Source organism: Serinus canaria, chromosome 3 (assembly GCF_022539315.1).
Source record: "Serinus canaria isolate serCan28SL12 chromosome 3, serCan2020, whole genome shotgun sequence".
NCBI lineage: Eukaryota > Metazoa > Chordata > Aves > Passeriformes > Fringillidae > Serinus > Serinus canaria.
The window spans coordinates 5,438,146-5,453,073 of NC_066316.1; the positions used below are offsets into that span (position 1 = coordinate 5,438,146).

A 14,928-nucleotide genomic window follows, 5' to 3' on the forward strand; every position below is an offset into this window, starting at 1 on the left:
CCTCCTGTGGAGGCACCGGCACCACGGGTCCTCTGTGGACATCCTGCTGTGCTGGGAGCAGGATGGGAGGCACAGGGAATGGCAGGGCTGGTGGAGCATGGCAAGGGCCTGGTCACGGAGCATGGCAGCCATTGCCCCTGTGAGCCTTCAGCCGCCGCCAGTGCGGGCCCTTCCCTCACTCCTTGCCATGGTGCTGCTGCTTCCTTCACAACTCTCACCATAGCGCTGGTTCTCCCTTTGCACCTCTCACCTAGGCGCTGGTCCTTCCCTCATGCCTCTTCGCCATGGCTCTGGTCCTTCCCTCACACCCCTCAGCATGGCGCTGGTCCTTCCCTCACACCCCTCAGCATGGAGCTTGTCCTTCCTTCATGACCCTTCGCTATGGAGCTGGCCCTTCCCTCACGCCCCTTCCCTCACACCCCTCAGCATGGTGCTGGTCCTTCCCTCACACCCCTCAGTATGCAGCTTGTCCTTCCTTCACACCCCTTCGTTCATGACCCTTCGCCATGGAGCTGGCCCTTCCCTCACACCCCTTCCCTCACACCCCTCAGCATGGCGCTGGTCCTTCCCTCATGATCCTTCACCGTTGCTCTGGTCCTTCCCTCACGCCTCTCAGCATAGCGCTTGTCCTTCCCTCACCCCCCTTCCTTCATGACCCTTTGCCATGGCTCTGGTCCTTACATACCTTCCCTCACACCCCTCGGCATGGCGTTGGTCCTTCCCTCACACCCCTCGGCACGGCGCTGGTCCTTCCCTCGCACCCCTCGGCATGGTGCTGGTCCTTACATACCTTCCCTCACACCCCTCGGCATGGCGCTGGTCCTTCCCTCACCCCCCTCGGCATGGTGCTGGTCCTTACCCACCTTCCCTCGCACCCCTCGGCATGGTGCTGGTCCTTCCCTCACACCCCTCGGCACGGTGCTGGCCCTTCCCTCAGGGAGGAGGTGCGTTCCTTGCCCAGGAGGCTGTGCAGCGCTGTTGGGGAAGCCACAGCGCCTGTCCATCACAGGTGTGCCACAGGGGCTGTCAGGAGCTACAGTCAGCTGGGGTGGTGGTCACCCTGAGCTGATGGGAACAACACCCTGGGCCCAGCAGGACGTGGCAGCAGCTCCAGAGCTTGCTGTGGATCTGCTGGCGGGTCACTCGGTGTCCAGCCAGGAGCTGGAGGGGCAGAGGCCATGTCTGGTGAGACAGGCAGGTGGGTCAGAGGGCTGCAGCCCCGTCCCTGGCTCACCACTGCTTTCCCTCTAACTGCTGCACACGGACCCAGTGCCATTTGGGAAAGGAGTACCTGCCAGCCTTGACTAGGTGAGAGAAACTAAGGGTTAAGATGTTCAAAGGCTGGGCAGGAGGGCAGTGCCAAAATACACCCCAGCTTGATGCCATTGCCACAAGCCCTGGCTTGCTTTACTCTGTTCCCTGCCTCAGGTGATGCACTGTTTTCAACTGTGTATAACGTGCTATTTTAAAATCTTTTCTCCGCAGTTTATTTATGATGAAAGAGTTTCCTGGTAAGTGAATCCCTTTTCTTTTCATTTTTTTTCTGGTTATACCACAAAAGCTGCCATAATCAGTGTTTATGAGAAGGAGAAAGCTAAAAAGTTCTGCAGGGCAGCTATTTGCTGCTGTGTGAGAAATATCAGCACAAGATGGGCCAGAATAACTAATTTATTGAGCTAGAAAAGAGAGTCTAGAATAATCAGACTGTTCCTGGTACAGTGGCAGCAGTCAGTGCCTTCTGCATGCCCTGCACCAGTCTGGGAATGACAGTGTGCTCATCAGAGCTGTGGGTGGGCAAGAAGGAGCCACCCAAACAGGCATAAATAAGTGTATAGCTGGATTTTTCATAATTTAGTGAATGGCCAGTTAAAAGAAATTAAAAAAAAATCCCTGTTAATGTGCTAAAGAGCAGTGCAATAGGTATGGTAGTTTAGGAGGGCTGCAGATACTTTTCAGTTGCCTTGGTCTCATGGTTTTGTTTCTGGCACATCCCAGAGGTGATGTGGTGACATCTGGAGGTGACAGCGTTGGCTTTGGTGTCACTCCCAGCTGGTGTCATTTGGATTGCGAGCACTAGGGAGCGTCAGGGTGCTTGGGCTGGTGTTCTCCCTTGCTGGCTCTTGCCCATTTCAGAGGCAGGTTTCAAACACCCATTCTTGGCAAGGGCCTGGTTTTCTTTGTTGATTTTTTTTGTGTGTTTCTTTTTAACTGAAATTCACTCGAAGGCCAGTTGAATTTAACTGTGGTCTAAAAAAAACCTAAAACACATAACACAGAAGCTGAGTGTTGAATCTTAAGAAGCAGGGAATGAGACATTGATATAGTTAGTGCAATATCTCAAGAATCTTGTGGAGAAAATGCTCCATGAGTTTAGCATGCAGTAGTTAAAAATGGATGATTTCCACAAGAAGTAGCAGTTTGCCATGGGACATTAAGCAGAATACAGCATTTTGGACAGTGAGAAAGATCACCTAGAAACAAACTCTAAAAGCCATACTGTATTTTGTTTTCATACAAATTTCGTTATTCCATTAGTTTGACACAGGAACAGCTGAGGGAAAAAACCTGTCAGTATCTAATCAGCAGTTGGAATTGCTGCCTGCTGCATTCTCAGCACTCATGCAGTAGTGGCAGAGCAGCCGCCCCTTGCTCAGATTCTCTCAGCACAATTGGCTTTATAAAACCCAGCTCTACACTCCTGCAGGCAGAGCAGGGTGGCTGCTCCCCTCCCTTGGCCACATCCCATGGTCATTGTCCTTAGGGAAGTGATGGTGGTCCTTGGGTGTGCGATTTGCTCACTGAACTCCTGGGTTTTGTTACTTGTTCTTAGCTGACAGGTCACTTTGGCCAAGTAAAATCACAGAAGTCAAGAAAACAAAGGAGGCATCATGCATGGATGTGTGAGCCATTTCTTTGTGCATCCTTTTTATAGAGGAATGTTAAGGCAGCCCAGGAGGGTCAAGCCTTTCTGCATGCTTGTGGCATGTCTGGCATGTCAGAAACATGGGGAAGAGAGGGAGTGCTGATGCCATGCCCTGCTCTGACGTGTTTGTGTTGCTCTTGTTTCCAGGTGGGAGTCCTTAGTCTTAGTGCTGATGTATGTCATCTACATCTTTATAATGAAGTAAGTCAAATGTGCCCTCAGCTTATCTAAATTCTAAGGCTCTTTGTTCCCCTTGCCTCACCCAGCCCTTGCAACAAGAAGAAAAAACAGCTTCCAGTTCTGCCAGAGGAGGTTTAGCTTGGCTATTAGGGAAAATTTCCTCACTAAAAGGGTTGTCAGGTGCAGGAAAAGGGTGCCCAGGCCAGTGGTAGAATCACTATCCCTGAAGGGGTTTAAAAATGTGCAAATATGGTGCTTAGGGACATGGCTTAGCAGTGGGCTTGGCAGTGCTGAATGAACACTGGACTGATGATTGTGGAGGTTTTTTCCAACCTGAACTGTCCTGTGAATCTGTGCTTTATGAATCTCATCCTGTACCCAACTAACCAAGGCTAACAGCAAGCCTGTGGCAGAGCAGAGACCTGGATCCATCCTCAAGTCCCACCAAAAACAGTCTCTTCTGACTTCACTTCAGCATCCCTACTCAGAAATAAGCAGGAGTGAGATTCCAGTCTACTTTTCATGGGTGTGAAGCTCTGAGCAGTTCTTGCTTGCCTGGAGATCTGTGATAAAAGAACAGCACAGCTGGCAGTGATTTTCTGAGCATTTGGCCTGTGTGACTTCTTCCACACAAGTTCTTGCTAGTAAAACTGGTCTGTTCTGCTGTTTTGTTCACCTCCTCCTGTCTTGTTTTCAAAAGCCAGTGGAAAGGAAACCCAGATTCAAACTGGAACATTCAACAAAGCCTTCCAGCTGCCAAACACACCAGTGGTCTTGTCTCCACATGTAAGACTAGAGATTTGTTTTGAAATGATGAATAGAGTAATATTGTGAGAGCAATTCTCAGTGAGAACAGCAAAACACTCAGGCTGGCTGAAGGGAACACAAGTTCGAATTCATCTATTAATTAGAAATTTTGACATGGAGGGTAGTTTTTTACTCTTGGAACAATTAACTGACCAGCAAGACAGTTGTAATGCATGCATTTTTTTTTTTTTTTTTTAAACAGCACTGTAGTGTGAACAGGCTTTTCAGAGCTGTTTGGGTATAGCTTGAAAGGTTGTCAGCCTAATTAGGGACCTCTGCCAGGTGTTTATAGGGGTCTACCCTTGCCTCTGAGTGTCATGGGGAGAACCTTGGCTCATATTTGTGTCAGCTCCCAGATGCTCCAAGGAAGGATTATTTCCCACCCCTGCTAAAGTTGAGATGAAATTAGGGTAAGGTGTTGTGTTTCTGGGTGGAATCCTCCTAGTAAAGTAGTGATACTCAGGTGTGATTGTGTGATAAAAAATATACTTGGATGATGGCAAGCAATGATGATTCATGATACAGAATATTCATCACACCTAACACATAAACATGCATGTCATTCAAGATCCATAGCTTCTACCTTTCATAGCCTTCTGGGTATAGAGAGACTGTGTGATGTACAATTTAGCTGGAGCTCTGGGATCCTCCTTAAATCCAGAGCGGTTTACTTCCCTCCCTCAGCTGTATTGCACAGGATACAAGGCTAGGAAAAGAAGACAGTCAAGAATTAAAGGTACATCCTGAGTTTGTTTCGTTTGTGCAGGTACAACTCAACCATACATCACTTTTTTGAGAGGAAGACAAAAAACTCTGCAAATATGGTGAATGGTTTAGCAAGTAACACAGAGATGGATGACAACAGCAACTGTGATGCCACAGTGGTGTTACTAAAGAAAGGTAACTGTTCCAGTAAGTCACCCTGTCACTTGCCTCATTCTGGGTGTTCTATCCCTGCTCACGTGGGGGGACTGCTGCTCTCTTGTAGGCCACAAAACAGGAGGGGGCAGGTGGTCCTTTTGGAACCCCTCTCCCAGATGGGGGACACGGTGTGGTGATCCCAGCCACCACAGCCTGTACCACTGGAGGTGGCTGAGGCCTCTGGTGGCTGATTCTTGCGGCTGGACAAGTTGCTTGGCTGCAAGGACTCCTTCAAGCCCAGAGGCTGCTTATCTAGGCTGTTACAGCCATTTTAATTCCTTCTGTGGGCACTGTTACTCTGCAATGAAGTTGCCCAGTTACAGCATGTCCAGTGACATTTAACTCCACTCCAAAGGGACATCAACTGAGCAAGAAAAAAGGCCCTACTTAAACCAGTGTGCACTTATCCCCAGTGAAGGAAGGGTGGGGGCTCTGTGTGCGTCTGGGTACTGTGCTCCTACTGCACATGCTGGCCTTACCATGCACAACTTTTCCATAAAAGTGATCTGTAAGGGTATTTCACTTTGGCTGAAATCTGTTCCAGCTTGACTTTAGTCATGATCATGTATAAAAATGGTTGTATTTCTTCAGCTTAAAAAAAAAAAAATTCCCATCCCATAGCTCAGCAGCAGTTGTTCAATGTCTGTATTTGAAAGGATGTCCTAAACTCTATTCACAGTAGATTTATTTTGTCTTTTAAGCAGTCAACAAGCATGTGCAGTATCTGTTTGGGATGTATATGTACCTGTTCTCAGGAATAATGCATCCCATTTTCCTGAGGCACTGACTTAGCCTGAGAAGAAGCTCCATCTTGTCAAAATCAGTTCTGGTCTCTGACCACAGATGGGCTGCCTCTTTTGTTCAGCTACTCTATCAAAAAACCCCAACCAGCCAACCAAAAATAGGTCTCTTTTCTTGCAAATGGGGCTTGAGAGGCACAGTCTGTATATACATGAAATATAGTGGGGTTGATTTGCAGCAGCAAACGAGTCTGCCAGCTCTCAGTTACAGGCCTGTTGCAGAGGGAAGGCTTTCACCAGTGCTGTACACTCTGAGGGAATAAGCTGCTTTTTTGGGGACAGCTCTCTGTTGCCTGGAGCTCTCCACAGCAGAACTACGCTGGCAATTCTGTACCAGGAAAGCTGGATTGGGAAAACTCAGCACAAACTCAGGCCTTGCACATCCAACTTCACCCAGTGGGATTTGGTTTAAATGTTCCCACAATGGGTTTTTTGCATACTCTGCTGATAACTTTTTGATTTGGACACTTGTGGTCACTCACACTGGCCAGGGAAGGAAGATGAAAGGGTTGCTTCATCTTCTTGCAGATTGTTCCTGTATTTCCTGGGGACTGGGCCACGGGAGGACAGGAAGGGCAAGTGGTGCTGCTTTGTGTCCCAGCCCGGGGTACAGGGCCACCAATAGCACCTGCTGCAGTGAGGTGCCTGGGGGTTTCAGACACTGTTTGTCTTCTGAGGCCTTTTCTGAAACCCTTTCTGAGCGGAGGACCAAAAAGTCTGAAAAAAAAGATTTCTGTGTTTGGCAGTTTTTCCAGATGCCATTCAACAAGTGCCAGTGTGGAAAAACTCACAAGGAAAAGCTGTGTGGTTGGTATTTGTTGTTGGTTTGCATATTTATTTTTTTAATATGGAGGAACTCACATATCTACCCTATTCCATGGAAGCCTCAGTAGGCAAAAAAAAGTGACAAAGGCTGAGGAGATAGTCTTCTGTAAGACTAACAGTGATGGTTAAAAATGGTAATGCCACATCTGCCAGTGTTTAATACTGGTTTTAATAAAGCTGTGCAGAAGGGTGTTGGATAAGGCCTCAGGTTTCCCTGCTGCCAAGTCCCAGTCCTGGCACAGAATTCACAGCCCGAGGTGTCATCCAGGTGAAGGAAGGATGGAACTCCAGAGGCAGTGGGCATTGGTACTGTGCTCCAGGTGGAGCACGATCCAGAGACCGGCCTCTGTCTCCCTGTCCCTTTGCTCCCACACTGTGGATTGCTCAGGCACGTGCAGTTGCTGCTGGATTTGGTGGCAGTTCCAGCCTTGAGCTGCAAGTCCAGGGTGCAGGAATGTTCTTTTCATTTGTATTGGTACCTTGCAAGAACACAGCAGTGGATGATGAGGACACTATCCTCACAAAGTGTAGGTTGCTGGAAGTAGCTGCCTTGGTGGGATAGCTGCTGTTGAAGCAGGGGTGTGTCTAACACAAGCCTGTGATGAAATGTGCAGAGCAGATTTAGTTCCTGTAAGGAGCATGAGTGTCAACATAGTATGACCAATTTATTTAAAACCAGGAATATAAGGTGTGTAGAAGGCAGAAATTAAAGACAGATGAGGCCTGTTTTGAATGGTGTAGCTGAAGGAATGGTTCTTACAGAGAACTCTTGGAACCCATGGGTTCCTTCTTCTTAGAGCCACATAGAGCAGAGGAAGAGACTGCTGGAAGAAGGCCTCAATTTGTTTTTGTTCCTTGGCTGCAGGAAATTTCCACCGTAAAGCCTCAGTGATCATGGTTGATGAGCTGCTCTCTGCCTACCCACACCAGCTTTCATTTTCCGAGGCTGGGCTCCGGATCATGATAACCAGCCATTTCCCTCCCAAAACACGTCTCTCCATGGCCAGCCGCATGTTAATCAATGAGGTGTGTCTTTTATCTCCCCCACCTGCCCTGCTCCTCCTCAATTTGCATTTTCCTGTAGCAGTGTTTAGCTTGAAATGCAACTCTGTTTTTTCTTCTGGATCCCTGATAGGGCTCTCTCAGATTTTATCCTTCTGACACTGACTTCACTGAATGTCCTTTGCTTTCTGTGCCTGTGGAGATTTTAGCAGAGATTATGTAGCTGTTGTAGCCCTTACATGTAGCTGTTGCTCACAGGAGGTGCCCTCTGCATAGATCTGTTTAATAATATGGTACTTTAAATACCAGAGACTGCACTTAGCGTGTCACTGGTCTTGGAGTACTCCTGGAGTCAATTCCACAGCCACTGGACCTTCTCTTGTAAAAGTTGTACATGTGAGATTTTTCTGGTGGTCTGCAAGAAGCATCATGTTGTACCTGTTGAAAAGAATTCTTTTTGCTTTTAAAGATAAATTTTTAAAGACTTCTACACACCTCTCTTTCTCTGTTCCTCCCTTTTGCTTAAAAAACCCTCAAATTTAACAAAGTCCTATTTTTCAGCAAGCCTGCCTTTATTTACAGAGACAGAGGCTGATCAACAGCAGGACTTACACCAACGGTGAGTCAGAAGTAGCAATCAAAATCCCCATCAAGCACGTGGTGGAGAATGGAACAGGCCCCAGCAACTCTGCCGAGCGCGGCGTGAACGGCACGCGGCGCGACGAGGACGCGGCCGAGGCCAGGAACGAGAATGAGAATGAAGATAATGAGAACAACGAGAATGATGAGGAAGAGGAAGATGATGATGACGACGATGATGACGACCATGAAGGGCCCTACACACCTTTTGATCTCCCCAGTAAGAAGCTCCTGCATTTGTGTGTGGTGTTTGTTTGGATGTGCTGGAAAGCACTGTGGGTGGATGTAGAGGTAGAAGTGTCTGTGAGAGCTTCCGTCAGCTGTCACTTGGCAGTGAGGCTCGTGGCCACATGTAAAAGAGATGGGAACAGGAAGCAGCAGGAACCTCTCAGGGTGCAGACTCACACATCTGCTGCAGCTCCTGTGTTGGCCCTGTGCTGCTGTTGCAGTAACAGGGGAGATGCAGCAATCTCCTCAGTCCCCAAAACATGGCTCACCCCCTGGAGAGATGGATTTCTGCTCGCTGTAGAGGAAGCTGAGGGTAGCTGGGCTGCTGGCAAGGAGCCTGAGTGAAGGTCAGAATGAGGACCCACTTGTGCCTCAAGCTGCTGAGCACTGCACTTGCAGGATGGAATCTTCTTTTAGCCTAGTGCTTCTTACCATATCAAGTCTCTGGTCCTGAGCTGATCATGGTGTATCCCTGTCCTGCCTTTGAGTCACAGTTGCCATAGCTGGCAAGATTGGCTATGTTGCAGATGAGCTGGAATACTGTAGGGAATGGTCCTGCCCTTTGCAGTCTAGGTACAATTTTGGGAACTCCTGTTTAGGTCTCACTGAAATAGCATTTTGTAGTTTGTGTGAGGAAAAGACCTGAGCCTTACAGTAGTTTAGATGTCCTATGGACTTTCATAGTATGTAAAAGGCTGGACCTCTGGAGATCTCTGGTTCCAAAGATCTCTGCTCAGAGCGGGTCTTCCTCCAAGCCTGTGTCCAGCTGAGTTTTATTATCTATAAAGATGGACATCCCACAGACTTTTGAGTACCTGTTCCAATGTTTGACCACCCCCCTCCACACACACACACTCTAGTAGGAAAAAAAAAGAGAAAATACACAATTTAGTGTACTGTCTGTTCTGAATTTCCCTTATTGGAAGTTGAGTCCATTGGCTTTTGTAATTCCCTTGTGAAGGGCCTGCCTCCATCTTTTCTGTACCCTCCCATTAGGTGATTGAAGGTGAATCAGATCTCTTTTTTGGACTTGCATTTTATGGAGGTTTGTAAGAACTTGAGTAGGGAGCACATGTGGTCTGATCTGTTACTTAAACTCTCTTCATACTCCTGTGCCTGTCTCTGCCCTCCTATCTGCCATCACATCATTATCTTCTGAACAAGGAATGGCATGTTGGCATAACAGGCTGAGGTGTCCCTGGCATCTTGTTTGCACATGCTAACAAAATAATAGCATTCTGAAATGTGATTGTTTCCCTTTGTTTTGTTGTTTGGCAGCTGGCAAGATGGAAATGTTGAAGTGGGTCTTCACATGGCCCTTGAGTTTTGTCCTGTACTTCACAGTGCCCAACTGTAACAAACCCCACTTGGAAAAATGGTTCATGGTCACCTTTGCTTCTTCTACCCTGTGGATTGCAGCTTTTTCTTACATGATGGTGTGGATGGTATGTACCAACTAACCCAGAAACCACTGGGAGAGGCAGCAGGAGGAGGGGGTTTGGCAGTCTAGAGAAATGCATAGGAAGTTCTACACACCTGAATTTTCAGGTCAGAGACCCTAGGTTTGCTTCTATTTCTTTTGGACTCTGAGTGTGGAGTCTTCTCCACACTCAGAGAAGAAAATTAGAGGCCAGTAGCCATGGCCTTTGAGCTTGATTTAGGGCTGGCATTTCATCCAGATTCTTTACCTTGGGCAACAATTACAGCTGCAGCAGTGGAATGTCTCCTGGTCCTGCAGGGTAGTGTGAGGGGTGCTGAGTGACAGTCTGGCCACAGCAACTTTTCATTCTCTTGGAGCAAGTAAGCTCAAGAGACATGGAGTTGTGAATGATAACCCTTTGAGCTTAGCATGAACAATAGCATGACATTCAGTCAAATCCCTGCAGAACTAAAGCCATAGGGTGGTTTTGTGTCTGCTTAGCTAGTATTGGTATATAATAATGTTTACATTATTACAACCTCATCCAAGCTAGTATTTGTATATAACAATGTCTACAAACCTCATCCAAGATCAGGAGGCAGTTACCCAGGGTAGTGAGCCACCATATAGTCTCTTTTCCAGATTAGTATCAGGAAAACTGTGGATGAAATGTATGGAACAACTAACCTGAGAGGGTACACAGCAGGTGAGTGCTATCCCCTGCCAGTTGATGAATATACCAAAAATGCCTGTCATTGCCTCTATTTGAAGGAAGTGTGAGTTTGCACTGAGAGAGATACCCTCTGTCTCACAGTATCTTGCAGGTTTGGGCCAAGTTGGTGTCAGGTCTTAATTCTTGTAAACAGCTTGACAGTTTTATTTCATACTCTCCTTAGGTGACCATCATTGGGTACACACTGGGAATTCCAGACGTGATCATGGGCATCACTTTCTTGGCAGCAGGAACCAGTGTGCCAGACTGCATGGCCAGCCTTATCGTGGCCAGGCAAGGTGGGTCATTGCAGGGATGGCATCCTGCTGTAGAACTCTGTCCTGACATTCTGCTCCTCCTCAGGTAGCACAGATGTTTCCTCAACAGGAGAATATCCAGAGCTCTTTCCACAAGCGTGGAATTTAAAACAAGAGCAAAGAAGGAAATAAGTTGTGCTGCTATTGCAAAGCAGTTAACAGGTTCTCAACAGAAGTGTGGAACAAGTTCTGGCAGTATTGTCAACTTCAAGCCTTCCTCAGTAACCACAGTAATTTTCTTAATTTGAATATCAGTGGTATAGAACTATTTAATGCCATAAGAATCTTTCAGGTCACCTTCCAGCTTTTCTTCACAGTCATAAGGACTGGAAGATACTACTCTTTTTAAGGAAAGCAGCTCCCCCATATTTGTGGCCCTTGCAGCAGGTGTGTAAAGAGGAAAAGCAAGTAGCCAGTACTGCTTTGGGGAGCAAAACCAGTGGCTTGTCACTGAAATAAGCAGCTGCTGAAGAGACCACTCAAGGACCTTTTGCAATTAATCCAGTACAGAAGCTCATGTGTCATGGTCACGGTAAAGGGTCAAAAGTCCCCCTGAGTATGGCACCGGGGGGCTGGCAGGTCACAGCCAGCACAGCAGGTCCCCTCAGCAGCAGAGGATTAGTGGAGGAGAATTCTCAGATGATCCTGGAAGGTGGATTAAGCCCCTTTAAGCCTGCTGGCCTTTTATGATGGGGGGGCAAAGGGAAGGGAGGGAATGAGGGGCATCCTCCACAAATCTTGGCCCTAATCGGAGGAAATTGCTTGGATGACCACAGATTAAAACTGCAGGACTTTTCTGAGACATGTCTGAGTGTTTGTGGTTTCCATTCCTGCAGGTATGGGGGATATGGCCGTGTCCAACTCCATTGGAAGCAATGTTTTTGATATTTTAATTGGCCTAGGCCTTCCGTGGGCTTTGCAGACCTTAGCAGTGAATTATGGATCATATGTAAGTCCTACATTTGTTCACATCATTGTTACTTATTATTTATTTACTTATTTACTTCTAATAAGCCAGATCTGTCTAGGAAGAAAAAAGTCCAAAATTCTATGGATTTTATTTGAAAAAACAAGTAGTTTTCTCTGTTGTGATATGGGAGAAGTAAAAATTAATTGTCACTGGACATTTCCCATTCTTTTGAGGACAAATACTTCCATTTCTTCCTTGAAGACAGAAGTCTGTGTTGAAGTAAGCTAGCTTACTAGAGTGCACTGGATGTTCATAGTCTTGAATATATTCCAAGTAAGAATGACCCTGTTTTTAATAAGGCAGAGGGGATAAACACACAGGTGAAATATAAAATGTAAATGAGATCTCTAGGGCTTTCATTAAGAAAAATTCTGGTGTTACTAAACTGTTAACACACTGCAAAGTGAAGGAAGCTGTTAAATAATTGGATGTTTCAGAGCGTGACCATCAGCAGGAAGCTCTGCAGAGCTTTCCTGTTTAAGACAAAACTACCAAACACCAATGAACTTATCCTTTACTTCCCAAATGATAAAAGAGCCAACCTCTGCCCCAGAGTTGCTGCAAGGTTCCTTCTGAGATATAAAAGCAGGAGGTGCCACAGAGTTCTGGAGAGGAGTCGCTGTGGCAATTGCTGGACACCACTCAGACAGCAGTGTAGGGCAGAGAGAAGCCTGTTGGTTATAGTCACTGAGTGAATGCAAAGTTAAAAGGCAGGAGAATGACAGAAATGATGAGCTTGACAAGTACCTCTGGAGACTGTCTAGTCCCCAGCCTTGTGCTCAAAGCTGGGTCAGCTAGAGCAGAATGCTTAGGACCTTGTCCTGTTGGATCTTGAGTACCTCCAAGGATGGAGTCTGCACAGCCACTCTCAGCAGTCTTTGTTTTTTAACCACTCTCAACAGAATCATTCTTATATTATAATGGGATTTCTGTATTTAAAATAGTGTGGTTCCTCTTGTCCTTTCAATGGATATCACTCAGAAGAGTCTGGCTGCACCTTTTCTGTGTTCTCCCATCAGCTGTTTATGCACATGGGTAAGATCCCCCTGAATCTTCTCTTCTCTAGGCTGACAGTCACAGCTCTTTCAGCTTCTCTGTATGCCAGATGCTGCCATCCCTAAAATCTTCCTTGTGGTCCTTCACTGGACTTGCTCCAAGAAGTCCATATCTTCCTTGAGGAGCCCAGAACTGGGCCAAGCACTCCAGATGTGAGCAGAGAAGGATCATCTTCCTCTCCCTACTGGCAGCACTTCTCCTGATGTTGTCCAGGATGCTCTTGATGCTCCATGTCACAGGGGTTGACTTCAGCTTGGTGTCCACCAGAATCAACAGGTCTTTCTTGGCCATGCTGCTTTCCAGCTGGTCAGCCCCATGCTGATCTGTGGAGTTATTCCTTCCCAAGTGCGGGGCTTTTCATTTCCCTTTGTGGATATTAATGAGTTTGCTGCCTGCAGATTTTTCCAGCCTGTCCAGCTCCCTCTGTAAGGCAGCACAGTCCTCCAGAGCATGAGCCACCTTCCTTGGTTTTGTATGGGGTGTGAACTTGCTGTCCTGCTCTCTCCCCATCATCCAGCTCATTAAAAAAGCAGTCCTGACCCCTGGGTAAGGCCCTAGTGACTGGCCCCCAGCTGGGCTTGGAGCACAGTGCTTTGCCTGCTTATCAGGCCATTCCACTGGCCACTTCTCTAGGCTGTTCTTCCTCTGTTTGTCTCTGAGGATGTCTGAGATAATGCCAGAAGCCCTGCTAAAGTCAACATAAACAGTGTCTGTTGTGCTCCCCTCACCCAGCAAGTCCCCCTCATCCTACAAGGCTGTCAGGCAGGGTCAGCGGGATTTCCCATCCATAAATTAACATGTCTGTCCTTTGTGTATTCAGAAGTGGTTCCCATGATCATGTGCTCTGTCATCTTCCCAGGGATCAAGGTCAGGCTGACCAGCCTTTAGTTCCTCAGATCTTCCCCCTTCTTGAATCTAGGAGTGCTACAAGGAAGCACTGCTGTAGGAATAAAATCCCTTTCTTTAATGAGCAATTTATCTGTAGCCCATCTATATTTTTGTGAAAAAGTATGAAAACAAGTGGCTGAACAGAAGCAGCCAGCTTTCACAGAGGCATAACAGTATCACTACTGTTTTGCATACCCAAAATGTCCATTGCACTGAGTGATCACATGGTTAGAAAAGGCAGTCTTGGAAGCTGCCCCACAATTAGCAAAAGAGAGTTTCCTCAGTTTTCACTTGCTGTTCCTGGATTTCTCGCCAAATTCTTGGGTAATTGGACTTTAAAACAAAGCAAGCCCCCCTTCACCACCCTGTTATTAGTAATTAATTTTTGAATTATTACTACATTGCTAGCAAAGGCTGGCATTAGCTGGGTCAGGTGTACCTTGGTGACAGTGCCCAGAGCTCCAAGATGCTGGTTGTTATTCCAGGAGTGTGGCCATCACCCCGGCACCCAAGTCAGAGGGGGGAGCTCCAGTTCCTGAGGTCTGTCAGGCTGAGCCTTGGGCTGCTTGCCTTGCAGGCCCTGCTAACTGCCCTGGGGCTTGTGAGCTCAGGCAGCCTGGTTGTCCACTGAATATCACTGGGGGTCAGAAGTACAAGGTGGTTTCTGGGCTAAGAGTACAGGATTTAGTACTGCTCCTTTGGTGTTTGGCAGGACCCAAACATGTCTCTGTAGTGTCCCCTCCAACAGGGGAATTCCTCAAAGCAGTCTTTATAAGAGGCTTCACATGGAATTGGGACTTGTTGTTTAAACAAGCTTACTCCATGGGATAGAGTCTGAGTGGGGAAAAGGCAGCTTTGTGATCTTACAGAATGAGTCAGGAAAAGAGCAAGAGAGGGACCTGTCAGAGAGACAAATGGGCTTGCTGGAGTCACAGTAGGTGAATGCCAGAACTGGAAATAAGCTGTGAATCCCTGGAGACACCTCCTGGTGCTGGGTTGCTAAATCCCATTTTGATTGAGTGCCTGTCTTCTGACTGCTGCTTCTCTAGCCCCATTGTCAGTTTATGCTTCAGCTCAGTATTTATTCTATTCTGCCTTCCTTATTACAGGAAGGGAGAGGAAAACCATCTTATGATTCTCAGGCTGCATCTTGGAAGCATCTGTCCCCTGGTCTAGAGAAGGAGATTTTCCTTCTGGCTTCCTGCTTTAAATGAAACATCTTCCCCTAGGATGTGATTAC

At 47.1% G+C, this 14,928-nt stretch overlaps 1 protein-coding gene across 3 annotated transcripts in view; it reads left to right on the forward strand.

Moving 5' to 3' along the window:
- The window catches only part of LOC103819267 (sodium/potassium/calcium exchanger 3), a 179,623-nt gene that overhangs the window by 78,011 nt on the left and 86,684 nt on the right, over window positions 1-14,928 (forward strand). For 2 of the 3 annotated variants that reach the window (XM_050973191.1, XM_050973188.1), the window contains 8 exons: window positions 1,486-1,511; window positions 3,071-3,124; window positions 4,677-4,810; window positions 7,322-7,482; window positions 8,041-8,317; window positions 9,604-9,770; window positions 10,642-10,756; window positions 11,611-11,723. In XM_050973191.1, the coding sequence (XP_050829148.1) occupies window positions 1,486-1,511; window positions 3,071-3,124; window positions 4,677-4,810; window positions 7,322-7,482; window positions 8,041-8,317; window positions 9,604-9,770; window positions 10,642-10,756; window positions 11,611-11,723 (1,047 nt within the window). Of the gene's footprint in view, window positions 1-1,485; window positions 1,512-3,070; window positions 3,125-4,676; window positions 4,823-7,321; window positions 7,483-8,040; window positions 8,318-9,603; window positions 9,771-10,641; window positions 10,757-11,610; window positions 11,724-14,928 lie in introns of all 3 variants that reach the window. The other variant, XR_007777386.1, reaches the window with a different exon arrangement.